Raw genomic sequence first — 23,743 nt, 5'->3', positions numbered from 1 at the left:
CGAAAACGAAACACATTCCAGATCGCACACTCCAGCACTTGAACGGCAATTAATTCTAGCGAACATCATAGGCTGCTCATATGTAGCTGGAAAAGAAGCATAACCGGATTGTAGTAATTTGTGTCAAGAGAATGTGTGACATTAATTAATGGTAAATTGAATCTGTTCTGCCGCTGTTCGTCCGCTTCTCTTCTACATTTAACGATTCGTTAGTTGAAAATGTTGGTGCAGTAAACTTCCCTTAACTCAATATTGAAGAAATCATCGTGTTTGGGAAGTTACCGAGGTAATTTCAAGAATCAATTAAGGTTGCAAATACTCATTTCGTATAAAAAATGTTTTTTTTTTTATAATGAAGTCAGGTGTTATGAACACATGATTTAGTAGTAAGTAACAAAAAAGTTGTTGCACAGTATGTGCACAGAGAACAGACGTTGAGGCTCGAACAAAATTTCTCTAAAAACTTTGTGTAAAGATTCCTATTCGACTTAAGCGCCACTAACGGTGATATCCCCACTTAAAAACCCTCTTTGACAACATGATGGCGCTGGCGTTGCAAAACTTACACTAGACACTAAGTGCTGGTAGCGCCAAGTGGCAATTTTCAGCTGATAATTTATCAATACTAGCGCCAAATTGGTCGAAAGTGATAAATTTATTGAGGAAGTCAGGAGTTGCTAGCGCTACGTAACGGCGACGTTTCCACTTAACTTTACATAAGTTTCTGACCGAGCTTGGACGTCTGTTCTCTGTGGTTTGTGTTTGACACATAAAACCTGTAAATTTTTCTTTTTTTATTACTGAATGAGTGCGCGAATGAAAAATTATAAAATCGTTGAATACGACTCTCAGGAAGCAAAAAATACTGATTTGATGTGTCAAACACATACTTTGCAACGTATTCGTTTAACTTACAGGGTGATTCAGAATAACTGTCACCGATTTCACAAATTTGCAATTCTCAATGGGTAAAATCGGTATATGTTCAAGTATTTTAGTTTTAAAGCCTATACAAATATCAGCTTGTATTGATAGTAGGATCACAGGCAAACAGACATAACACTGGCAATTTGTTCATCGAACACGCATTTAATGGTCTATTTTAATGCTTCTAGTTGGTAGTATAGTCTATAACCTTTGTGTTTGACGTTTACACACTACCGCCATCTGTTCAGCGTACTACCCATCATAGTTTACTCAACAGATGGCAGTAGTGTTTTAACGACGGGACTAAAGCGTGCGTGCCAGCTGTAGTTAATGTTCGTGACAAATGTGGCCGGTAAAGGGAGAGAGATTTGAAATAAAGTATGCTAAGTTGAAGGCTATATATGTAGTATATCTGCGTTCAAGCGTTATGACCATTTTTTAAAAGTGACAGTTGTTCCGAATCACCCTGTACAAGTAAAACAAGTGATCACAACAGCTAATGATTTCATAATTCCAAAAAAACATAGTATATACGAAATGAGAATTTGCAACCTTGTTTATCGAGTACGTTTAGATGGAGCTGTCGAGCTTTCCATTTTATCAGGGAGAATTTATTGTTTAATTCTGAATTATGAGAATTTTGATATGAATGGTATCACACCAGTATTGCATTCCTGTCCTTTATAAAAAGAAAATTTCAAAAAAAAACCTCGTTAGTAGTCACGTTTCAACAGCGATTAATCCATAAAAATTACTGCCACGTCACAGAAATAATGCCACCGACTGGCATGTTTATTGATGAAGCTGACTACTGAATTGAATTAGCTTAGAATTCAAGATCAAAAGATCAACTCTACCGAAAGGCTGACGGTTACGGACAGCAGCGGGCAGACTCACAATAATACAAGTGGTCATTAAGGGGATGATGTGAATGGATGGACAGTTGAAACGTACAATTTTCATACGCGTATGTTGTCGTGGCTTGGTGGATAGTGGTGACGACGACGGCGGGTGCAACAAGGTTGGTTAAATGGTTCGGGTATGCCGAGCCCCTTCCACTCCCTTGCCACCAGCCTCCGTGAGATGAGTAGGTACGAGAAAACTCAATGCAGCATGAATCATTGACGTGAATATTAATAGTCTGAAAGACAATTAGGTGAACGTGCATTGTGATGGTGTAGCAAACGGCGTTACGCCTAACCCATTAACCTTGCTTGGACTTGGGCTTATGTCATTTTACGAAAAGCCCTCGGTTGAATTCAAATGCAAACACATGTTTTTGGTTTTAAATATCGTTCTAATCGTTTGAAAGCTTTTTCAGTATTTTTAAATTGAATAACACCAGAAGAAGTTAATATATAATCTGTATTAATTATGTTTGGAGTGGTTTCAAATACAGCTCAATAAGTCAAATTAATCAGTTTTCGCATTCAACAAATGAGATTTTGGGTTTCCGAACAACAGCAGCCGTCAATCATGTCAACATGGTAGAAAAACAAAACCCTCCAGCGCAGCGATACGAACGAGGTGATAATTTGTTTAATAAATAAATTATGTCCCCCTTGTTCTACATGCACAGGCTGTGTATATACATTAGGGTGGTTCAAAATATTGATGTTTCTCCACCCTCCTCAATCGGCAAACATACTTTTGAACATAAAATCCAATAAATGATCCATACAATATTGGAAAACGTTCCATAAAAAACATACAAATGATCCATAAAACTTCGGAGAAAATCCTTAAAAAAGTGTGAATGATCCATAAAAAATATCAATATGATCCATATTTAATGTAAAATTTAGCAACACAATTGTAAAAATGTACCGCTAAATTTCTAAGGAATGAGCATTGAAATTGTACGAATTTCCCATAAACATATTGCAATTGATCCATAATACATTCAGCAGTGAACCTTAAACTAAAGAAAGTGATCCATAGAAAATCATGTTTGCGCACTTAAAAATATAGCCATGTTCGTATTAATGAAAGCAACTTCCTCAGAGCAGTCTCGTTTTGGACAGCTTTAAGCTGAAATAGGTTTTATTAAACTAATATAAAATCAAAACCAATCTTAATGCTTATAAGGTGGCAAAAGGAACCAAGAAGTCTGTCCCAAAGAAACCATCTAGCAGAAATAATAGAGTGAGGAGTGATGCCGCAACCGAATCTGGAAAAGGAAGTACCAATGAGGTCAGCCTGGAAGAATCCTTAGACCAGTTGCTGCAGGAGAAAAGCGCAAATAAGAAAGCGCTGGAGGAAGAGAAATTCCTCCATGAAAAGCGATAGGAGGCTGAACGGGAGATTTTAAAACCGAGAGTTATCTTCCGTCACTCTTTCAACAAAGATTTGGCTAGATTTAGCATTTAGGGATTCAATTATTATTTTAGTTAAGCACGCAAACGATGTAGAATGAGCTACTTACTAGTTACTTAGGGTAAATTATGTATATAGCGTTTAGGAACAAATTGTAGGTTACCAGATTTTAGGATCAAATTGTAGTATCTAGATTAAGCAAATATAGGGTTATTAAATTCAATATTTGCACGAATTCCACCTCCAACTAACCTACTTCAGTAGCTACATAGAGGTAACTTTAAGACCAGAAGGTCCCGAAGAAATGTGCTCAACTTTTTGGCTAAGCTCTGGTACTATCTTCGGTCCCAAGCTTATCGATGCACCCCTAAAAAACACGAGAAAATCCACGAGCCCCTCATTTTACCTGTCAAACTTTCATAGCGAATCAAAACAAACATTGTGTAGTACTAGAATTTTGACTAGAATGGGGTACGTTAATCGATTTGCTTGGGACCAATAGGCAAGTCAAGTAGTGAGCCAATTTAAAATCGTTAGTTTCGTATTGATTGTTGGTAGCTAGTTCACTACAAATAACTACAATTTAATTAAACGATAGGTATAATAATAAATTTAGGCAATTAAAATAATTTAGCTGTAAAACGTTTTTTAGATGGTTTGGAATTGTATCTTGTTTTCCTCTTTTTTTCTCGTTCATACTCCGACCTATCTAAGGTTTGGTTCAACGGAACTGTGAGTTCACAGTTCCGTTGAACCAAACCTGATGTCTGTCATTTCTGACAGCGACCGTTACCGTAGCTCTCTGAATCCTCCACAGGGTTGTCACTGGGCTTGGCGGTACAGGGATATCCCGATATTCCGAACAGCCATGATCCATAAATTAGACGTATATTATTCACGTTTTGGACACTGTTTTATTAATTTTGATCCATAAACCATGAAAAATTGCTCCATTACTACTTAACTGCTTAGATTTACTGTCCTGCCGTGTTTTTAGGTAGATGTGCGGAGCGATGGTCAAGCGTCTAGAATTAGCTTCCAAAAGAAGATTCTATAATAATCTTCTTAAGAAAAAATGAAAAAAAATGTTAATTTTATGGATCATACCTAGGGTAGGTGTTCCAGTTGTTGGTAGACGTGCTTATTTTGGTGTGTCCCAATTATAGTCTATATCTCGGTCTATATACATATGTTTTTTAATTTGATCAAAATAAACCTTGGAAATTTGCTACATAACTGCGTAGCTACTCAGATTTACTGTTCTGCCCGTGTTTTTTTTTTTTTGTCAGAAGAGCAGAACGATGAGCGAGCGTCTAGAATAAGCTTCTTAAAAGGTTTCTAAATGAAGCTTCCATAGGAAACGTCTTAAGAATATTATTATAGAATCTTCTTTTGAAAGGTAATTCTAGACGCTTGCCCGTCACTTCGCACATCTACCTTAAATACACGGGTAGGACAGTAAATCTAAGTAGATAAGCAGTGGAGCAATTTTTCAAGGTTTATGGATCATAATTTAAAAAAAAATAGTGTCCTAAACATGAATAATATACGTCTAATTTATGGATCATGCCTATATTTTTAAGTGTGCAAACTTGATTTTTTATGGATCACTTTTTTTAGTTTAAGGTTCATTGCTGAATGTTTTATGGATCAATTGCAATATGTTTATGGGTAATTCGTACAATTCCAATGCTCATTATTTAGAAATTTAGTGGTATATTTTTACAATTGTGTTGCTAAATTTCACATAAAATATTGATAATATTGATATTTTTTATGGATCATCCACACTTTTTTAGGGATTTTCTCCGATGTTTTATGGATCATTTGGATGTTTTTAATGGAACGTTTTTCAATATTTTATGGATCGTTTTATCAATTCTAAAGGTGCAAACTTAGGGCTGCCTTCTCAATCGTTTCCAAATCAGATCCTGATCATGCTCCCAAAATTTGAGTTCAGTTGGTAGCGATGTCATACTGCACTGGCCCTTCGAAGTTTACCTGGGAATTACTATGGGCAAAGTAAACGTCCTAGCCTATCACCATAATGATACGATTTTTTCAGCTACAGCTTTGCTGAACACCACTTTTTAATTTAACGTCAGGATAGTTATTTTAATAGGAAGATGATTTTCTTCGGAAATGATCCATCAACTGTTCAGCTGGCAACATTGGTGTAAATGGCGTGAAGCATAGGGAAAAATCCCGGCTACTATGTCCTACTACCAGAAGCAATATTGCCCTGAAAGCAGTCGATTAATAATCCCAGAAAGTTATCGGTGTCGAAATCGATTAATAACTAATTATCATGAAGTTCAATCCAAAGTGGTCTAGAGCAAAGTTGTAGTTGATTAAATTTCACATAAGAACGTATAGAAAACTTACCCGTAAATCAGTGGGGGTAAAAGCTAGGGCGATGAGAACAAAAAGTTTACTTTTCTCAAAGTAAATCCCATATAAACTTCAACGAGCCAGCTCAAGTAACAATTTTGGTTTTATGAGCATTCTGATGTAGACTTGTAGATTGCTTTAAAACTTCGGTAAAGCTTGCAATGTTACTTGGGAGGGCAGTATAACGAGCTCAAATTTAGGGAGAATGATCAGTACCTGATTTAGAATCGATTCATATTCGCAAATTCGATATTTCGAACCACCCTAATACACATGTATACTGGTTGCCCTTTAATTATTCGAATCCGAGCACCCACCAGTGCCACTGTTGCGTCGTAGTTCCACAGAACAGGGAAAAGCGAGGGCGGAATGTATGTTCATATTCGTAAGCAACATGCAGGCACACCTCCCCACCCAGGTCACGAAAGAGTCGATTAAAGTTGATAGTGTCCGACACCGCGGCATTGGAGCAAACACAAGTACATTAACAATGGTGACAACGATATTAAATATACTGCCTATGGGATAGTAACTGCTGTTCTCCTCGCCCAGTGGTAGTGATCGAAGCAGGATAACACCCGCATTGCTATTAAAAGTCGCATTCCATTAGCGCCACATGACACCGAAAAATCAATTGTACCGAGATTAATTGTTCGTGTTCGATTTTCCAACCATAGTATGTGAAGCCGAAGCGCAATATGGTACATTTACCAACTTTTGAAATGGCATGTGAAGCCGCTTATGAAATTTCAGCTGAGATTAATTTTAGTCACAAATTGAGAACTAATTTTCTGCCAAATCGATATGTTCCGCCCCTAATACAAATGCACATTAAAAATTTAACGGGGAAACTTTTGGAATCGATTAATTGCTCGAAAATTTGAGTTATAGGGGAAATGGCTCTAATGTTGGCCTATGGATCTAAGATTGGGCCTATTTATCAATTTTATCTAGATGAACGCGTCATTGGGTCGGTACTGATGGATATTTTTGGTCGCTATAGAAAATTCAGTCGATTGCTGAATTTATGTATGGGCCCAAATTAAGGGCAGTTAGGCCGACATTACATCCATTTCCCCTATTTTGATAAGAAGCAATTGTATTTTATGCATTCTGCCAAAGTTGAACTAATGAGTCATGCACAAATTATGTAAGGGTTTTAGAGAGATTATCAGACCCCCTCCTCCCATTGTAATACACTGCAAAAATTTCAGTTAACCCCTCTCCCCCCTAAGATGTAAGATTTCAAAAAATTTAGGTTCATTTTTTTGGTTTAAAAACGAATTTGTTAAAATATTTTTTCTAACTATTAAATTTTATTTAAGAAAATGTCAATCCCTCCTTCCACCATTGCACAGTGATCCAAAAGGGTGAATTTCAGGGAAAAACATAAAAAGTGCATGACAATGAAGTTTAATCAATTGGAAAGAAGGCGGAGTATAAGTATTTTCGGAACGGGAGCGGCGTTTAGAAGCCGTAAATCGATGGTTGACGTCATTTTGGAATCCAAGATGACTTTTTCCGGTTTATGAATTCAAATAGGGGAAATGGCTCTAATGTTGGTTTAATGGATCTAAGATTGGGCCCATGGCTAAAAATCTGCTATTTATCAATTGTATCTAACTGAACGCGTCATTGAGACGGTGCTAATGGCTATTTTTGGTCGCAATTGAAAATTTAGTCGATTGCTGAATTTATGTATGGGCCCAAATTAGGGCCATTTAGGCCGACATTACATCCATTTCCAATGTTATGCAACAAGTACGCTTATTTTCGATAATCTGTAATTACTCTTATTACATGTACAGGAATTGTATATATTGAATGTGGAATGCATGTAACACTAGAGGTTTTCTAACAAGTGGTAATGGCCTCAATAGCACCTAGTATAACCCTGAACATAGAAGTATCATTGTACTTGCCACACAATTATACTAATTCAAAAACGGTATAAGCATCGAAAGCTGAGGAAATGCATCTAGAACACTAAGTTAATATGCGATAAGCAATGAGCTTGAAATACGAAGAAGAAGAACGAGAAGAAGAAGAAGACAGAGGAGTATGAAAAGAAGCACAACCCACACTTTAATTCAGGAACACTGAATTAAGCCAAAAATAGTGTGTTTCTATCAAAGACGACTTGCAAATTTATTTACCTTTCCATACGAGCCGTTAGATTTGATAGAGAATCACAAATTGATGAGATATTGTTAAATATCTAACACTGTTCAATGATTCCATTTCCATCTTACGAGTTTCAATTCCGTCCAACCACATTGAAACGTGATTGAGAGGATCCGCAGGTTACCTTCCACCTGCTAGATCCACCTTGCCCGCTGCGCACCTCTTCATCTTGTTCCGGTCGAGTTACTTTCAAGAACCATTTTCGTCACCCATCGTCCGACATTCTTATGACGTGCTCAGCCCAGCATAGTGGTGGTTCTCCCAGCAGCTGGTGCAATAATGGTGCAAATTGTGTTGGCATGTACCGCCCTAATAAACGAGTACCATTCATGAACGAAGCCGAAAATGCCCTATTTCCATGAATAATTAACCGATCTTGAAGAACCTGGAAGCATTCATCGCGAAAATAATTTTAGTTTTCAGAAATTGGACAAACATTGCAGCGGTTAGTGGATACCGGAATGTTCTGGATGCTTTGAGGTTATATTAATCGTGCAATTTTTTTCCGCTGATAATTTGGGAATGTAGGTTGAAAATCTGAAATATTATACTTTTCTAAAAAATTGGGTTCTACTTCAAGTCTACAGCAGGTTGAAGTTGTAAAATCGGTTCATAAAAATTATCCTAGAATTTGTTCTAGCAAAGTTGTCCGTATCGGTTTTTTCCCAAAGCCCTCTTTCTAAATTTCAAACTTCTTGATTATGTTTAAGGTGTGTAAGGTGTTATTGCTTTAGTCACTCTATGCCGGATATCCTCGGGAAAGTGGCTAGAATTTAAAAAAAAAACTACAAGGGCAGCCCATGGGGTTGTACGCAATGGTGACGTAGGACTACGTGGTCTTTTATAATAAATCTTATTTGTTAACTGCAGCAGGAGCTTGTGTTTTGTGTAGGAATAGGAATTTGAGCGGGGTTCTCTCTGTTTGAAGAGTACTTCAGTATGACGCGCTCGACATAGATTGCCCACAGCAACTCACGAAGAGCTATTGATTCCGATCAATAGCGGTGCGGCTTATTCATCCTTCTATGAATGCTCATGTGGGCTGCAGCTCGCTGCGTGCAGGCAGCCTTTCGTTGTGTACTGGAGAACAAAGTTCAACGCCACGCGCCGAAAGTACTGCTGTTGATGCCGATGACCGGACACCACCACACACAGTGATTGGAACTGAATCCAATCAGCGGTTCAGGCCAGCCTTGATAGCTAGCTGCTTGCGGGGAGCCTTTCGTTGTGTACTGGAGAACACCACCACTCACCACGCGGTGATTGAATAAACATCGTTTGGTGAGACCGGATGGAATTCAACTTTGAGTTCTGTGCTAGGGAAATCGCTTTTCGCAGGCAATCGGTGATAATTTTAATTTACAAAGCAACAATTGCACATTCGTGCAATTTTCAATAATGACATATAGAAAAATGATTAAGTCTTAAATTTAACAGATGCTTAGGAATATTTCTGATCGATTAGGGATAGAATCATTGAAATTGGTCCAGGGGTAGCTGAGTTATTAACGTTCAAAATCTTTCATAATGTTGTTAAATGTTCCATTTTCGGTTTTCACAAAGTGTACCCCCATATAGAAATCACAGACGTAGTCCTACGTCGAAATACCTAAACCGGTCATACGACACAGCAAACAATATCAGCTATAAAATCAACATCCATTCATGGTCATTTAAAATCTTAAGGTACATTTGGTCACAGCCGGACATATTCCAAGTTGTTGCGGGTGCCCCCAGGGAATCCCTGAAAAAAGATCGGAACATGAAAAAGGCACGTTTGGTATAACCTCAAAACATTCGGGACATCCGGGACATGTCCGGTAGTCAGTGCCATGTATGGCGCAATATATCTCCATTACAGAGAAAAAGTTAGGATTTGGAGACAGAATATTTGACAACCGCTGTTTCAATAGCATGTTGCGGTTGTCAGTTACTTTAATGTTTTTTTTTTCCTGAAATGTCAATACGAAAACTTATATAATTTTTCCGTCGAATGATTCCAGGTTCATCCAAATCGGTCAATTATTCATGGAATTGTGGAACTTTAAAGCTGGATATAATTTTGCTAGTCCCTAATATTTTGCCCAACCCCTGTATGATTGTAATGATAACCATAGTAAGTTGTTAATCACTTCGTAAGGCTGTTTTCTATAAGGGTAGCCATGGCCTAAGTGATTCAACTGGAATCGCATATGGAATTGTACCATTAATGATGCCATGCCAAAACCGATACTTTCTGATTTTTTTTAAACAAGTTGCATTCCACTTGAATTCATGTTAAGATCGTAGGGTAAGTGTGCCAATGGTTAACCCTAGCTGTCCTCTATTTGCCCCTATCTTAAATCTCACTTTTTTCATTCTTTACTAAATTTATTTCGGTACAAGAGTTACAACATATATTTTGCCACCTATCTAGGCAAACAAAATTAAAATTGAAAATTTATTTAAAAGCTTAAATCTGGAGCACCAATGCCAACATTTGCACACTTACCTTAAGAGGAAATATATTATTGTTCATCACAGTGAATATAATATTAAATAAAAATTAAATGTCTGGATTAACGAACCGTCCGTTTACAAAATCATTTCAACCACACCGTGAAAAATATATTCTGTCACATAGTGCATACTCAATTTTCTGCTCCTTACAATAAATAAATTAATGTAGTTTCCTTCCATCCTTTGCATGTATTTGAACAGAACAGTTGGTAATTTATTTATTTATTTTTTAACACATTTATTAGACTTTTTTGAAACACTTTTTTACACGCTTACATTTTCACAATTTGAAACAAAGTCTAGAGCTTGAACAGAAAAAAAACATTTTCGGCATCTAACACAAAGTCTACGTTACATATAAACAATTTTAGAGCCTTTCTCCTACTACTTCTTCGAACATTAATTAATTCCAGAATCAAAAAGTCCCTAAACCCTACTTTTTTATCTAAGATTGTCTCCAATTTCAGACGAAGAAAGATCCATAAATCTCGAACACGAAAACAAATGGAAAACTTATGTTCTAAATCTTCAGGAACGTTTGGACAGAACTGGCACATAGGACTGTCTTGTCGGTTAGTACGGTGCAGTAAGTCTGCATGAGGTATTCTCAGGTTGACCAACAGGAAGAATGTTGATCTTTTAGCCGATGTTGTTGATATTATTCCATACTTTGCTCCATGCGATGCTTGGGTTTTCTTCAACAATTTTAGGGCGCTTCATCTTGTAGCGGTAGAAATTATGTAGTCAATCAGATGATGGGTTTCTTATGATCTGCTCTGGTATATAGGGCACTATTTTCCCTAAATATTTTAAACAGAAATAGAGCGCTGGTATGGCCGCAGTTTTTGGTGGATTTGCTATGTGTACTGAAAGATCTCGTGCGAACGGTGTGTGTTCAAGACTAGAGCAGAATCTGTTCACCAGAAGTGATTTGCTTTTGTGCATGGACAGATCAAGATTTAAGCCACCACAATTGAGAGGCAATGTAAGTTGCTCCATAGGAACTCTTGTAGGGAAATGACTCTATAAGAAGTATCCTATTTGCGATGATATTCTCGCAATTGCAGAGTTAGGCATACTAAGAACTGAAGCCAAATACCACAAACGTGACGTAATATACGTGTTTAAAACAATTGCCTTCTGGTGCAAGAGTCAGGTTTCTTGATTTGAACAACCACATAAGATGCGATGTTTTTCGAATAGCTTTTCCCTAGTTGAAATCGATAGTTTTCTTTAACGAGTTAAAGTAGGTAACACCAAGAACCTTAACTGATTCCTTGCTGACCGGCCACGCTGGTTGATGTTCTCCTCGTTGTCTTTCAATATTTACTGCTACCGTCTTGCTGGCGTTTAAACTGCTCCTGAGCAGGCAACGAAATCCAAAAAAGCTTGTTTAACACGATCCAATTTGTTATCATCGGCGATGATAATCGAAATGTCGTCCGCATAGGCGACTACAAGCTCCATAGGGTCATTGCAGATAGAAGATAGTTTTTCCAGGAGGGGATGTAGGAATAGTACAAAAAGGTACATACTAAAGGGGTCAACTTGGCGTACGGATTTAAGGATAGGGAGAGAGATTTCCGTTAATAAGTAAACTTGAACACGAGGTGGACATAATCTTCCCGAGAAGTGAAATCAATGAGGGTTTTAAACACATGCTTCACATCACAACCAAGATAAAACCGTGATCAACACGATCAAAAGAACGGTCTAGATCAAAGGATATTAACTTGCCTGATTTTTTTTATTATTATTATTATTATTATTATTATTATTATTATTATTATTATTATTATTCATCTGACAAACCACGGTCTACATGAATTAAATTACACTAGGCACCCTTCACACTATAGCATTGATCGAAGTCGTTGAATGAAAACATTAATACTAACATTGAAATCAAATAGATAAAAAAAACTTGGTTGAATTCAACACACATTGCCCTAATAGGTTCATTCTGAGCATAATCGGTCCTCTGAAAGTTAAGCCTCAAGATCTGCCGTTGACGGAGTTGTCTGGGTGTAATACCAAGGTTTATTCGAGAGAGTATGTAGGGAGCGTCAATTTCTCCTAACAGCAGCTTCGCAACAAATACTGCTTTCTGTTGGCTTCGCCTGCTTTCCAGAGTTGTCATTCCTAGCAGGCGACAGCGACTCTCGTACGGTGGTAAATCGTTTGGATTATTCCAAGGCAGGAACCGGAGCGCGTATCTTACGAATCGTGATTGAACTGCCTCTATCCTTTTTATCCAAACCTCGTGGTGAGGACTCCACACGACAGAAGCAGATTCTAACCCGGAACGTACAAGGGAGTAGTACAGTGATCGTAAGCAGTACGGGTCGCGGAAGATGAATCCCAGATTTCTGTTAGCCTTAGCGGTGATGTTGGAGTAATGATCCCGAAACGTCATTTTGCAATCAAGCTCCACTCCAAGATCCCTGATGCTTGTGACTCTTTCCAATGCTTCTCCACGAATCGTGTATGGCCAGCAGATTGGAGATTTCTTGCGGGTGAAAGATATCACGGCACATTTTTTCACACTTATAACGAGATGATTCCTGTCACACCAGCCTTCGAAGAGACCAATATACTGTTGAAGCTTCTGGCAGTCTTCTATAGATCGTATTATCAAGTACAATATTAGATCATCTGCATACAAGATTTTACACCCGTCTGGTAGGAGAGAGCAGACATCGTTGAAAAACAGGGAAAATAACAGTGGTCCAAGATTGGTTCCTTGTGGAACTCCTGAGCTGTTGCTAAAAGTGTGCGACTCAAAAGTGCCAAGTTTCACGCAAAGACGACGGTTCACAAGGTAAGATTCCATCCATTTGATAAACCGAGTTTCAACTCCTAAGCGTTCGAGTTTTACGAGCAGGATTCGGTGATTGACACGATCAAATGCGGCTTTTAAGTCCGTATAAATGGAATCCATTTGATGGCCATCGTGCATACTTAGAAGGCAGCTAGATGTGAACTGAATCGCTGGAACATCCGAAAGAGCAATTCTTATTTGATCTTCGTCCACCATATGTTCGTCAAATACGCTTGCAAAGTTTTCCAACCTTTAACCTTTTAAGGTTTAACAACCTTTTATCCTCCATTACTTTACTTAATCTATGTTTCAAGATCCTTGGGCGATACGCTTTGATTGACTCCTCGGTATTTTTTTTTTTCTTAAAAAGAACCACGACTCCTTGCACGAATTTTTCGTGCACGTTCTCTTGTAATGATTCATTCAAAATCAAGTTCAATTGAAGGTGTATGATGTGGAAGGCCTTGAGGTAAAACTCCTTTGGCAGGCCGACACTTCCAAGCGATTTCTTCGATGCGCTTGACTTGATGGCAAAGAATATGTCGGATGTTGTAATTTCATCCATCAAATGGTTGTTCGATTCCGAGTCAGCAGGAATTTTCCGATTGCATGGGAAATCCGTATAAGGCTGTATAATCACTGCGGATTAGAGGTTCTTGAAATATTCAATAACATGATTCTCCACATTAGATGAATAAGTCAGCAATTGGTCTTGATGTAGGATAGACTAATGGTGATTTTCTTCTTTTTTTGAATTCTGTCACTAAGTTTAAAGGTTGAAACTTTTTCGCCAGCAATAAACTTTTCATTTAACCGCTCAAACGCCTTTGAAAATTGACTTTGCAGCTGCAACATTTTTGCATTCACCTGGTTTACCTCGATTCTTCCGTTTGGATTTTGAAGACAATTGTCATAAGCAACTTTCAATTGACAATATAGTTGCTCCTTTGTTGCATGAAACTCACGAAAATTTTCGTTAGTTTTCCAGCGAAAAAAGCCCCGTATTTTCGGCTTTGCAAAGTAAATCCACCACGTCACCCAGCTGTCATAGTTCCTTCTTTCGCGCAACCATCGATTCCATTTGCTTGAAAACTCCTCCAAGACCTCTTCTGTGAGTACATGTGCACGAATAGACCAATAACCGTTTCCAAACGGTTTTCCCAAATCAGGCAAGCAACACCTTGTTTTGAAAGCTTTGTGATCAGAGAAGGACGTAACCAGATATTCTGACGAACGGAAATGCGGAACAAGGACCGACGAGACGTACACTCTATCAAGTCGAGAAGCGGAATTAGGACGATTAAAACTAAACTCATTTTGATTAGCATGCAGAACATCCCAGGAATCAATGAGAAACATACCATAAACAAAACTTTTGAGATACAAGCTATTGCCATAGAGGTAACTCTAAGACTAGTAGGTCCCGAAGAAACGAGCTCAACTTTTTGGCTCAGCTCTGGTACTATCTTTGGTCCCAAGCTAATCGATTCACCCCTCAAAACATATGAACATCCACGAACCCCTCGTTTTATCTGTCAAACTTTCATAGCGAATCAAAACAAACATAGTGTAGTACTAGAATTTTTACTAGAATGGGGTACGTAATCAATTTCCTTGGGAGCAATAGGCCAGTCAAGTACTGAGCCAATTTCAAATCGTAAGTTTCTTATTGATTGTTGCTATTGCTGTTTGCGACAGTTGCATCTTTATTGTACACGACGAAATTAAAGTCGCCATCTATGATCAGGTGTTCGGTTGAGTTCTGTAGGTAAAAGGGAAGAGAGTTTTTGAACAAAGATTCACGTGTAGAGTAGTTTTGTACACCAGAAGGGGCATATATATTACATATCGTCCATGTTAAAATTAAAAGAATTCAGACTAATTGGCATTACTGCACAGCTGCAAATCCACGAAAATCGCTTAACTCGTGAAATCCATGAACCTGATAAACGTTATTTCCTCTTTTTTAAATACCTACGTTAACTACGATACTCTAATGAGCGTGAAACTTCAAAAACACGAATTTCAGCTTCCACAAAACAAACAATTCTAGATAGAGCTGGAATTAGGGCGTGACAACTTTTGTAAACAATGACTTCTATCGATGATTTCTAGGAATCAAGTCACGTCCACGCAGACCAACCTAATCATCGGATAGGGGAAGTCTTTCCCTACCCGATGAGGATGTTGGTTTCCGTGAGCGAGCCTTGAATTTCTAGAAATCAGTAAGAGAAGTCATTGTTTTCAAAAGCTGTTAGGCCCTAATTCCAACTCTATCTAGAATTATTAAACTGGTATTCTGCACTTGTAGTAGCGCTGCAAATAAGGAGTAGCAATTTTATATTTGTATATTTTGTGGAAGATAATATTTGTGTTTTTGAAGTTTCACCCTAGGGCATCCTTAGAATATCACCTTAACAACACATGAATTGGTATGTTCTGCAATGTCTGTACTGCTGCTAAGTTAAATCCACACAACTTCAACGGACTAAGTCCCTTTATTCCAATTTACTGGTGCAACAAAGGTCAACTTCAGCTACTAATTCAAACAAGAAATCCAATTCCCATCTAGATATCTTAAATATTCATGTTTATGAGCAAGCTAGAAGATACTGAGAGGTAAGCACATATCATCGGTAAGAGACGCGTGTATGAAAATTTTGCGAAAAAATCTAAGAGCACCGGAGCCCTTAGACTTTTTTGCAAATTTTCTCACACACATGTCTCTTACCGAGGATATGTGCTTATCTCTCAGCATCTTCTAAGTTTCTCATAAACAATTAATATTGTCTGAGAAGTCGTTAACCGTAACTAAATATTCATGCATCTTCATCACCTTTCCACACTGAAACTGCTCAATCTCCACCACAGACACACAGTAGACATCATCATCATGTTCGCCATTTCCATACCCGAAGCAAAAATTAACGACCATGCCCTCCAAAACTGTCATTCGCAAATGAGTAATTTACTGCACAACATAAATGACCCTAGGCGCACTCCCTCGAATGCCATTACTCCTACCTTGTTGGAATGTAGCAGCCAGCAGGAACGCCGACGCGAATAGCAGGATTCCGTACTTGGCCATCGTTGAATACTTCTTTGCTGGATTTACGCGTCACTTGAAAACAATAAAACAAATGCACAGATCTTCAAACGGTGTCACTGAATTCCAAACCAGATCCACGAAGATAATATGATTGGCCAATCTTTTTTGGCTTCACTTTTACGCTAGCAGAGTCAATCGACTGTTATAGATGGTGCACTCTCGAGAGCAGACTATTTTTGAATATTTTGTTTTGAACGGAAATTCAAAACATTCACATTCGCACTCTGAGCAGCTTCACGGTGACAACTTTCACGGTTCTTTCCAAAGTTTCCGAACTGGCGCAATTTTTGATAGACACGCTGGCCAAAATTTGAATCGCAAATGCGTACACGCGTTCAAAACAATAGCACTTAGATAGACTGTGGATTTTCCCACGGGGTGAACTATAGTGGAAAAAGGCGACGCGACTTATAGTGGGTGTTGAGAGAAACACGTTCGAACTGACTGGCGTTTGAATGGCGACTGAATTGGATCCCGCCGTGTGGAAAGCCACGATCCGTCGCAGCACAAAACAACAACGACGCGACCGCGCGCGCTAACCAACCTCGGTTCAGTTGAACATTGGCGGCGGTGAACACATATTGCGCGGATAGACATGGACGTGAAGGGAAAATTGTAAACAACTTGAAATGAACTTTTGAGCAAGGTGCAATTGTGGGTAGCGAAGCTGTGTTGGATGGAATTCATTGGGAACCGCGAAATACAGTATTCCCCTCATAAGGGCGCCTGATTGGTAGTAGAGAACGATCGAATGCAAGCTAATTGAAGAGCTTTAAAATTCCTTGAAGAGTTTGAAGATAGGGTATACGTCCCTAACCTCGGTCTAATATGCAGCCATCGATTACGTTTTTAATCATAACTCATCAATGAATTTACCTGCAAACGATATTCTACTGCTAAATGGTATGCTTAGATATGCTTATCATGTCGTTTGCTATCAGAAACCACGAAAAGTTGAAAAACTTACTTTTTTTAAGACAATAACTCACGAGGGAAATGTATGTAATATGGGTCTATTGTCCCCAAATTGGGTCTATTTATGGATGCAACTTCGTCCTATCTTGTTTGATCCTCAAAAAAACGCTCTTGGTAACGTTTTCTGATGTATTTTTTTTTATCACTATCACTGTTAACTTAATGCTCTTCATTCCTCAAAACATTTCTTAGAGAAAATTTTACGAAAACTACATTAAATCACTCAATTTAAAAATTAAAAATTAAAAATTTCGCTTATCGTCTTTTGACCGCAGAATATCTAAATCAGAACATTGTGATGTTCATTATACAGGTTTGACAGAAAAAATCTCCCTTCCTGTTCGTTCCTTATCATCCAAATGCAAAACAACATTGTTGACGTTACTCTTATTGCTATATGCTGTCAAATGAATTTCATGGGCCATAGTTAGGAACATAGAAAAGAAATGTGTCCCTAAAGTTGGGTCCATGTTTTACTTGTGAAAACGTTGTTAAACAATTAAAATAAACATAAAATATTCAAACAGCAACTGTAAGTTTTACGTCTAGTGTGTATTATCAGGTAATTCCAATCAATAAATGCCATAATCAGGCCATTTGATGATCGTCAGTCAACCTTCCCATCTTAACCTTATAAGTCATGGCGGCTAAAAACTCCGAACATTGTGATATTCTCAACCAGTTTTATTACTTACGAGAGCTGAAAATGTATTGAAATGTTGTGATATAAATTGATTTGTGTGTGGTACACATTTATCAACCATCAGTGATCAATATTTTCCTTATTTTTTGTGTAATATTCCTTAATTAATTATTTATTTGCGTGATAGGCCGAATGAAAGGACTAGACCCACATTACATACCGTAACCCTATACTGCTCATTTCTGAAAACAAGACTGGGTTCAAAAAATCTGTCCGTCAGTCCATTGATTAAAAGTTGAGGTGCACGTATTACCGTTAGCATCTTTCAAAAGATTGAAGGCCTTCGTCATGAGATGAATATGTCTTGCTGAATGCAAATTCTACTGAATGAACCAACTGAACGAGTCTAATTTCAAATGAATCACAAACCAGTTCGAATCAACCCAATAACCAAACTACAACCATCACAACACTCTGGTTCATTCCACTCCCCACTCCCATAGCTAAAACAACAGCAATTAGTTCCCGCACGCATCATACATCGAATCTCGACCGCAACGATGGATGCTCGTTGAGGCATATTGTGTCGATAATTGTCCACCAGGCACTCGGTCAACACTTATTTCTGGTGCGTACAATAGCTACGGGCACGAATCACTGTATTGGAATCGATTTTGAATGTTAGCAACAGTAATTTTCCTTTAATGAATTCGTACGTGGTGCTGTGACGGTTGCATTTGAAATTGTAATTTGCGTGCATGCTGCTGACTTATATATTGCTGATACTACTACGAAAAGAGCACGTCGTCGGTGGGAATCAAGAGGAAAATGAAGACCGACTCACGGTAGTGTTGTAGAGTTTATTACACTACCTATTCCTTCCCCGCTTGGCATCCAAAATTGTTACATTCTGTATGGACTGCTCAAATCATCGAGATAGGAAGAAATATAAGAAATGACTGTAGAAAAAAAAAGAAGAAATGACTGTATACTGTGTGGCAAGTTTATTTATTTATTTATTTATTTATTTATTTATTTATTTATTTATTTATTTATTTATTTATTTATTTATTTATTTATTTATTTATTTATTTATTTATTTATTTATTTATTTATTTATTTATTTATTTATTTATTTATTTATGTATTTATTTATTTATTTATTTATTTATTTATTTATTTATTTATTTATTTATTTATTTATTTATTTATTTATTTATTTATTTATTTATTTATTTATTTATTTATTTATTTATTTATTTATTTATTTATTTATTTATTTATTTATTTATTTATTTATTTATTTATTTATTTATTTATTTATTTATTTATTTATTTATTTATTTATTTATTTATTTATTTATTTATTTATTTATTTATTTATTTATTTATTTATTTATTTATTTATTTATTTATTTATTTATTTATTTATTTATTTATTTATTTATTTATTTATTTATTTATTTATTTATTTATTTATTTATTTATTTATTTATTTATTTATTTATTTATTTATTTATTTATTTATTTATTTATTTATTTATTTATTTATTTATTTATTTATTTATTTATTTATTTATTTATTTATTTATTTATTTATTTATTTATTTATTTATTTATTTATTTATTTATTTATTTATTTATTTATTTATTTATTTATTTATTTATTTATTTATTTATTTATTTATTTATTTATTTATTTATTTATTTATTTATTTATTTATTTATTTATTTATTTATTTATTTATTTATTTATTTATTTATTTATTTATTTATTTATTTATTTATTTATTTATTTATTTATTTATTTATTTATTTATTTATTTATTTATTTATTTATTTATTTATTTATTTATTTATTTATTTATTTATTTATTTATTTATTTATTTATTTATTTATTTATTTATTTATTTATTTATTTATTTATTTATTTATTTATTTATTTATTTATTTATTTATTTATTTATTTATTTATTTATTTATTTATTTATTTATTTATTTATTTATTTATTTATTTATTTATTTATTTATTTATTTATTTATTTATTTATTTATTTATTTATTTATTTATTTATTTATTTATTTATTTATTTATTTATTTATTTATTTATTTATTTATTTATTTATTTATTTATTTATTTATTTATTCATTTATCAAGCAATTATCAATTAATCAATTAATTTATTTTCATGAACAAATTTCTATCAAACTTTGTTATGTTCGTTCGTTGGTTAATACATTGCTAATTTTTTGTGCAAATGCATCATCATCAAGAAAAGAAACCACAACTTTAGTGAGGGATCTATATTATCACATATTGGTGAATAATACATAAGCATTTTAATCCATGAACGATCGCACAAATTTCAACAATTCTGGAAATTACATTAAGAGTAGTAACTAAACAACCGAGATTGCCATGCCGTTTGGATTACAATTTCGAAAAATGTGCTCCTTAAAATTTAATATTAGACAATTTTTTTTAATATGACATATAAACCATTTCGATTTGTCAATCCACAGCAATTCAGTATTTCAGCAATCATTTGGATAGAGATCACATCACGTGCTCCTGTTTTTGGCGATTTGACCTGGGTGGCATAATAGCCCTATCTTCTTATCAAGTGAAATATTTCAGAAACGGTCTGTATAAAATTTGAATATATTCGGAATTCATGTCACGTATCGCACACAAAAAAATTGAGTTAATACAGTCATCTTCCGAGTCCGATAACCGCTAAGTTCCAGCAGGGATGTAACAACCATAATGAAGTAGAAGATATTCCAGTAGAGCCGTAATATGCCTGGGAAAAGATATTCACACAAAGCTGCAAAAACTATCATACCTTACACCACAAATACCGAATGTACCGTCATAAGCCATTCCCTTTCATCCTATCTGGATGTTTTGCCGGTGGAAGTATCATTCGAAATAACCAAGGGGCCATCCATGTACAACGTGTAAAACTGAGGGGCTCGGCGAATATCGACGACACATACATTTATTTGCAAATTTGTATGGATGATCGTGAACGCGGAGTGCAAGGGGGAGGGGTGTGGTTCTAAAATCTCTCAAAAATTGTCCACCTGTTTCGTGGACAGCGCCCAACTGATCGTTGATTTTTTCAGTGCAAGGAACCACCAATCTCACAAGCCAGTGCCCTTACCAGGGAAGTTTAACATTTACATAACAATCCGGGTGCGTCATCGAAAGGCATAATTTTTTTTTTACCTGCGCTTAAAAGTCATCTGCATAACAAAGAAAACCAAAGTCTTGCTCTTGCTTGTTTACAATCCAATCGCTTGCTGGCAATGTTCGAAGGCTTGATCCAGTGTTGTTGTGTATCGAATACTGCTGTAATCAAGTGCAGTAGGGCACTGCGTTGAACTTGAAACACTTTTTCGTTTCAATACTTCTATGGAACGATATGAATACTTATGTTTAAATTAAACGAAAGCAAAATCTAAAACACAATCATTTTTGAAAGAGAAAACCAATGTAATAGGTAATCGATCAAACGTGCTACATTTTGCGACAAGCGGATGAACTTGGCTTCCGCATGAACGTGCACCCAGCGAATTATGGAAAAAAAAGGGAAGGCGAGACGACGCGTCAGCTTCAGCCTTTTAGCATATTTTCATGATCATCAAAAATATGTTGAGGTTAGTCTCGCCGGAGCCATCCATGCTTCCGATATGTCCCACCAGTGAAGCTTGAAGGTACTAATCAAAGCGTGTCCAAAGCAAAGACGCGTAATATTGAATGTGTGTAGGTTAAGTGGATGGAAGTTCTGTTTCAACGAACGGCTCATTACCAGACAGAAGCGATGATGAATCAGTACCATCTTTGCTGGATCTCCTATCCATATGGGCCTGTTATGCGATTATGGATAATCGAGGTCTTGTGGAATCCGTAGTAATCGCGACATCGGCAATAATGCATCTCAGAAACTGATGCAGTTTTTATGAGTGACAACTCTGTGGACGATTTTTCAGTCCAGATAAAAACACTCGTATTCCTTTTCCGTATTTCCACTCAAAAATATGCATTTATTTGGTAAACAGGAATGTCGATCACAAGTATTCTAAAACATCACTGTACTGTTTTAAACACTTCAGTAGAACATTACAGTTAAGTCAGTCAAAACCTCATTTGCAACTTTTGTCATCAAAATATCATGTTACTTGCAACTGAATTGCAAAATCTTTTGCAACAATCATAAGTTGCAAAGAGACTCCACCTTCTGCGCTTTTTAAGGTACAATGAAGTTTTGTATTCGATGTGTTATCCATAATTTGGACCTTCATTTAGTCACACTAATGTTGTTGTTACTCGCTGAGCAACAAATGGTGTTGCTTGGATTACATGGCTAAGATTGAATCAGATGTTAAGCAAAATCCTTCATGTTTCTGAAATTTTGTAGGAAACCAAAAATCGGCATCTCGCATTCCAACAAACGTAAAATACGACGATACCACCGCTAGCTCTAATTCGGAAGCGGCAAGCCTTTTCGCCTGTTCCTCGTTTCAACCGCTTTGACCATGTTGCTTCACATGACATAAATCTTCCCGACGTTCAGTTTTCCGTCACCGAAGTACTGAAAGCCATCGAAGAACTAGACCTTGATAAAGGCCCTGGAATGGACGGTATACCACCCATTTAACTCCACCGCACTTGTATCTCCCATAATATCTTTATTCAATCGTTAGTTCGCTGACAGGATGTTCCAAGTGGCTGCGAAATCAGCTTCTATCAGTCCGATCTACAAATCCGGCAACTGCAATCAAGTCACGAACTATCGTGGTGTTTCTGTCTTGGGATTGCTTGTGCAAAATTTTCGAAAAACTGGTGCGTAACGTTCTGTTGTGACCAAACACTCCCGGATAGCTAGCTCAGTAGCATGAGACCCCTGAACTGTGTCGCAGGGCCGGCATGTTACTGGGTATTCGGAGGGGCTACGCGGACAAAGTATGAAAACACAGGAACATTCACATTTTCTAAAACATTTATTGCCCTTTTATGTGGCGTGTGGGTGTGGGTTTTCCATGTATGTGGCGTGTATGGGAGGGATTAAAATTGGCACTGTGCTCACTGCTGCAGCGGTATCTCCTACGGCGTCACGACGCTGGCTTTGGCCAACACGGCTGCTTCTGCACTACCGTGTGGCCTGAAACTTGCGGCGCGGGCTGCAAACAGCGGATCTGGTGGCGTTCATCAGCGATATACGGCTCAGCAGGCGTTGCTGGCTCGTTTGGCTGGCGGGCGTCTTCCGTCGTTGACGACATCGGCTGACCGCGGCATGGCCACCTTGGTCGAGCCGAGACGGGGCCCTTCTTGGCAATTGAGCTGATGGACGATCAAGGATCATTAGCGATTAGGCTCGAAAGCCATCTTGACTTCCAAGCCGAGCCGTGTATGCGACCGTTTTATTGTACGGTACGAGGTGTTAAAGATGTACAAAATTACAAGAGGTCCTGAATGGAGACAGTCCTTCCACCTCGAGCTTCGAGGGGGGGGGGGGGGGGGGTTGCGTTTGCGTTGCGTTGACGTAAATTTGACAGTTAGGCAATAGATTTAGCTGTCACTTTGCCGCAACGCGTCCGATCCGGATATAATGTGCGTGGGCCTTTACTCTCACTCTGGGTGAACTCTGAACTTCTTGCGTCGAACAAAAAAGTCATCTCCCTCTCTCACGAGGAGTTTTTGTTTACTTCTTCCATATTCCTGCCACCACTCACTCGAGGTGATGACTGGCTAAACTCGCAGGACAAGAGTGTTTTAAAACCTCCAGTGAGTTTGAAGAGTTTCAGCAAGCCTGGTTTACTTCTGCCTTCGCATTTTCATTAATCTCCGACAGCCAACATGGTTTCATGAA

At 36.9% G+C, this 23,743-nt stretch overlaps 1 protein-coding gene across 1 annotated transcript in view; it reads right to left on the bottom strand.

Moving 5' to 3' along the window:
• LOC135710612 (UPAR/Ly6 domain-containing protein twit-like) overlaps positions 1–16,711 on the bottom strand; it is a 103,047-nt gene extending 86,336 nt beyond the window's left edge. The window contains exon 1 of the mRNA XM_065233236.1: positions 16,163–16,711. Within this exon, the coding sequence (XP_065089308.1) occupies positions 16,163–16,226 (64 nt within the window). The 5' untranslated portion in view covers positions 16,227–16,711. The remainder of the gene's footprint in view (positions 1–16,162) is intronic.
• Between the last annotated feature and the right edge of the window lie 7,032 nt (positions 16,712–23,743).

This window comes from Ochlerotatus camptorhynchus, unplaced genomic scaffold (assembly GCF_037179485.1).
Source record: "Ochlerotatus camptorhynchus isolate MF236.1 unplaced genomic scaffold, CSIRO-AGI_Acam_v1.1 ptg000392l, whole genome shotgun sequence".
NCBI classification, from domain to species: Eukaryota; Metazoa; Arthropoda; class Insecta; order Diptera; family Culicidae; genus Ochlerotatus; species Ochlerotatus camptorhynchus.
This window is presented reverse-complemented; position numbering and strand designations above follow the sequence as displayed.